We start from the raw sequence: 4,237 nt of genomic DNA, 5'->3' as shown, positions 1-4,237 counted from the left end.
CAATAAAAGTCGAGCCAAAGGTGGAACAACACAAGCAATGTCCCCACTCACAGGCAACCAAAGCACAGACATAAACATGCTAATAGGAAAAGTTCCTTATTTAAAACTCTACTATCCCCGCATCAGTCTCATGATATCATCCCCACTCATAACAGTCCACTCACCAACACTTTCCTCAATAACTTTCGGATTGAATCATCCTCCAACAGATGTCCTGTGCACAAATATCATTAGCACCTCATCAACCGCATGGTAGGTAGATTAACATTAGCCGTCCATGTTTCTTAGACATAGAGCTGGGCAGTTATACCACTCCGCATTTTAAAAATTAAAAGGCTTAATTTTAGCCTTAATCCATGTCCAAGATTTAAACATAGCCCCATCTAAAAGATCACCAAAGGAGGTATGTTTGGATTGGATGCATTATTGTAAAAAATCTTATAGACAAAGAACTAAGTTTTTATTTGAAAAGTTACTTTTACATAAATTAATTTGATATTTGGATGATAAACTTTTATGTGCTTATTTAAATTAATATGGTGTTTGGATAAAATTGTAGAAGGTCTTTTGCATAATTAAAATTACCAAAAAGGATATTATATGCTTTCACATTATTAAAACTAATAATTAAATATTTAAACATTATTATATAATTATTAAATGCCTTAAATAATTAAATATTATTAAAAATAATAAAATTACTTTTTTCTTCTATTTCATTTATAAAAATATTTTAACTTTATCATTATATTTAAAATATTGTTATATATTTTCTAGAAATTTTGATTAAAAAATAATTATTTTTATAAAAATAAAATAAATGTATCTCATAAAAATATAATTATACGTCTTTCTACATAATTAATTTTCTTATTTAAAATCTAATTAATTTATTTTTTTAGTAATATTATCACATACATTCTAGTTTATAATTTAATTATTATCTATGTAATTATAATTTATAGCAAAATATAAAATGTCATTAACCTGGTAATAATACGATCAATAATGTCTTCCAATATAAAATTATTCAAATGTACCCATACCATAAACATGCAAACTTGTATTATTAAAAAATATAGAAATTAAATACGTGTTGAAAACATATTCTTCAGAGATTCTCTAAACCATTCCATTTGTAGAGTACTTTGAGCATCCGATTCTTCCTATGTTGTAGTACTAGGACCAACTTCACTTTCATCCTCATCAGTATCTATATATTCGTTATCTTCATCAAGTGAATCAAATTCTCCATCACTCTTGTCATTTCTTTGAATGAAGTTATGTATTGTCATGCAAGCAACAATGATTTGGTTTTGTGTCTTCAAAGCAAAAGGTGACATATTACCTAATATCTTCCATCTTGCTTTACATAAATCAAATGCATGTTCAATTGTACTTCGAAGACTAGAATGATAATAATTAAAAACTTCAACTCTTCCCCTGATTCTAGGCCCAATTCTAAATTGCGGGATATGATACCTAGTTTTCTTGTACAATCCTAGAAAACCCATAAAAGTAGGGTAACCAGAATCAACAAGATAATATTTACCTAAAGAATAAAACAATAGAGCATATTAGAACACAAAATTATAATGATACATATATTTATAATATATAAATTTTAAGTACCTTGAGGAGGATGTGCAAAATGCAATGCAAGCTTACGTAAAGCCTCCATAAATATCTTAGTATCATGTGCAGAACCTTCCCAACCTGCCCAAACAAAAGTGAAACACATGCTAAAGTCACAAACAGCCATGACATTAGTGGTAGTGTAGCCTTTTCGACCAATATAGACTCCTTGTAGATGAGAGGGAACACAAACTCGTATATGAGTACCATCTATTACACCAATACAATTCCTAAAATAAGAGCAATATCTGGCATCTTTTAGAATCTCATCAGGAGTATCTCTAAATGATGGATCAATAGGCTTAATTATATCCTTTGCAAACATACACACAGCTTCTAAGACACTATGGAAATGTCTAGATATTGTTTCACCTGAATGTTGAAATATTTCCTCGTAATTACGAACAGAACCTGGTTGACTCAACATGTATAAAAACAAGTCAACTTGCTCATAAATGCTGACATTTCAAGTTTTCTTTAAGTTGCTCATAAAAACAAAACCACTGCTTGTTTTGAGGTGGGGCACATGGTGCTTCAAGATATCAATTCATACTCTCATCTTTTTACTTATAAAATAAAATGAACATAAATATATTTTATGATAATATAATTTGATTCATGACATTTTAAAAATATATCAGGATTGTATCCTACAGAGCACACAATCACGAATCCACTGTTGCTCTAATTTTGAAGTTTGGTTCCATTCCATGACAGAGAAAAGCAGGGCACCCCACGTTTGGTCAGGGAAAGCACCATTGCTCATCCTTCAAAATTAAACCTTATTGAGAGCTTCAAAAGTTCAGGAGTTACTATACTCTATGTTTGTATCTTTCAAGAAAAAAAATAATAAAGCAAGTTGATGTTGTAATCTCCATATTAAGTGGACATTTTTCCTATGTTGTTACTAATTTTAATAAGGATACTAATTTTAATATCAAATTATCCTATGTTGTTACTCATTATTTTTATGTTTGTTTCCACAAACATGGTTCCATGTGCACAAGACATTTTCAGCTTTTAATGAGAGCCACTATGATGAATTTAACAATGCAAGAAGTTCTAACATTACAAATTTGATAGTTTTGGATGGGGGTGAAATATTCACAAATTATTATAAAATTTCGGTTGGCAGATAAAGCAAACCAATTTAATCATATTAAATGATTAATCAGCAAAGTTAAATTCTTTATTAATCAGCTTGAACTAAGGATGTCATAAAAGAATTAGGGACAACACATAGTGCAGAAGTGTAGACATTAAATTCACAAGTACATGAAATATACAGACTATTCGTATTGATATTCCCCTATTTTCTTTCTTCTATTGCTAGGGGTGGTAATATAATTTCCTGAAATAGTCATTTTGTGTAAATCATGATTAATAGAGAATTGATCTTTGAATGAAATGATATCAACTTGCAGATATCTTCAGTGGGGAATGAGAAGAACATGCTCAATGAAACTAATCAGAATTTAAAGAAGGAACTTCAGTCTCTGATATTTGACCTTGAGGAGAAGCTGAAGGAACAACAGAAAATTGAAGGTTCCCTAAGATCTGAGGTTGAAACTCTCAAAGTTCAGGTTGCTGAGAAATATGCATTGCAAAGTCAGCTAGAGGAAATTGAAGAGAAACTGGCACAAACTGAATCTAGACTAAACGAAGAGGTTAGAACTGAGAGTTCCTGATTTTTGTAATTAAGTGCAATGTTTAGAAACATAGTACTTATTGGGAACTAAATTGTTAAAATGCTGTTAAATTGAATGAACTTTGCTGATTAATCATTTAATCTGATGTTTTGCAGGTTGGAAGTGTTCAAGCTGCTGCTTCTACAATGGAATCCCAGCCTTTTCAAGTTGGCAGATAAAGCAAACCAATTTCGGTTGTGTTGATTTTAAGGGAAGTAAAAAGAAAGAGGAGGTGAGAATGAGATTGAGATTGAGACATATGGTATCCCGTGGGAACATGGAATCTAAACAAATGCAAGTAAATACCATTGCCTAAAGAAGCATAAGGGAGTCAACAGAAAAAGTGAAATTGGATAACAACTAATTTGTTGCTACCACAGAAACTTGTCAATGCTATAGTGTATAATAAGCATGAGATGAAAAAGGTCCTTGTGCACTTTCTCTTTCTCATTTATTTCCTGTTTTCAAAGATTTGAAACTTTTAGATTGAAAACAAGATAGTAATTAAAAGTGAACACAGAAAATAAAACAGACCCTTAATTTTCATCATATCCAGATCAAAAATAGAATCGAAAAGACCAAGTGCCTCTAGATTGAAAACCCCCAAACATTTGGTTGATGCACCTCAAGCATAAGCCAACCTTCATTGACTCCCTATTTTTAAAAAGAAAAAGAACACCAATTTTCTCAGTAAAGCCAATTTTCTCAATAAAGCCCAAGATCCATTTATATATCATTGTTGTGTGGTAAACAAAAATTGAAATGATGCATTTCAAATTCAATTTTCCCTCCTCTCCCTCTCTTCCTCTTTCTCCCTCGCCCTCTCCTCCTCCACCACCTCCTCATTCTCGTCTAACTAACTGCAGTGTGCTCTTTTTAGATATGCTGGTAATACAACTACTTTCTACATAATT

At 31.1% G+C, this 4,237-nt stretch overlaps 1 protein-coding gene across 1 annotated transcript; it reads right to left on the bottom strand.

Moving 5' to 3' along the window:
- Positions 1-1,142: 1,142 nt before the first annotated feature.
- Positions 1,143-2,505, bottom strand: LOC102660080 (putative nuclease HARBI1). The gene is made up of 2 exons (XM_006604078.4): positions 1,633-2,505; positions 1,143-1,552 (listed from the first exon to the last, which is right to left on the bottom strand). Exons 1-2 carry the CDS (start codon positions 2,060-2,062, stop codon positions 1,167-1,169), a joined length of 816 nt encoding a protein of 271 aa, XP_006604141.2. The 5' UTR covers positions 2,063-2,505; the 3' UTR covers positions 1,143-1,166.
- Between the last annotated feature and the right edge of the window lie 1,732 nt (positions 2,506-4,237).

This window comes from Glycine max, chromosome 19, assembly GCF_000004515.6.
Source record: "Glycine max cultivar Williams 82 chromosome 19, Glycine_max_v4.0, whole genome shotgun sequence".
Taxonomy (NCBI): domain Eukaryota; kingdom Viridiplantae; phylum Streptophyta; class Magnoliopsida; order Fabales; family Fabaceae; genus Glycine; species Glycine max.
Note: the sequence above shows the minus strand (reverse complement) of the source record. Positions and strands in the feature narration are given on the sequence as shown.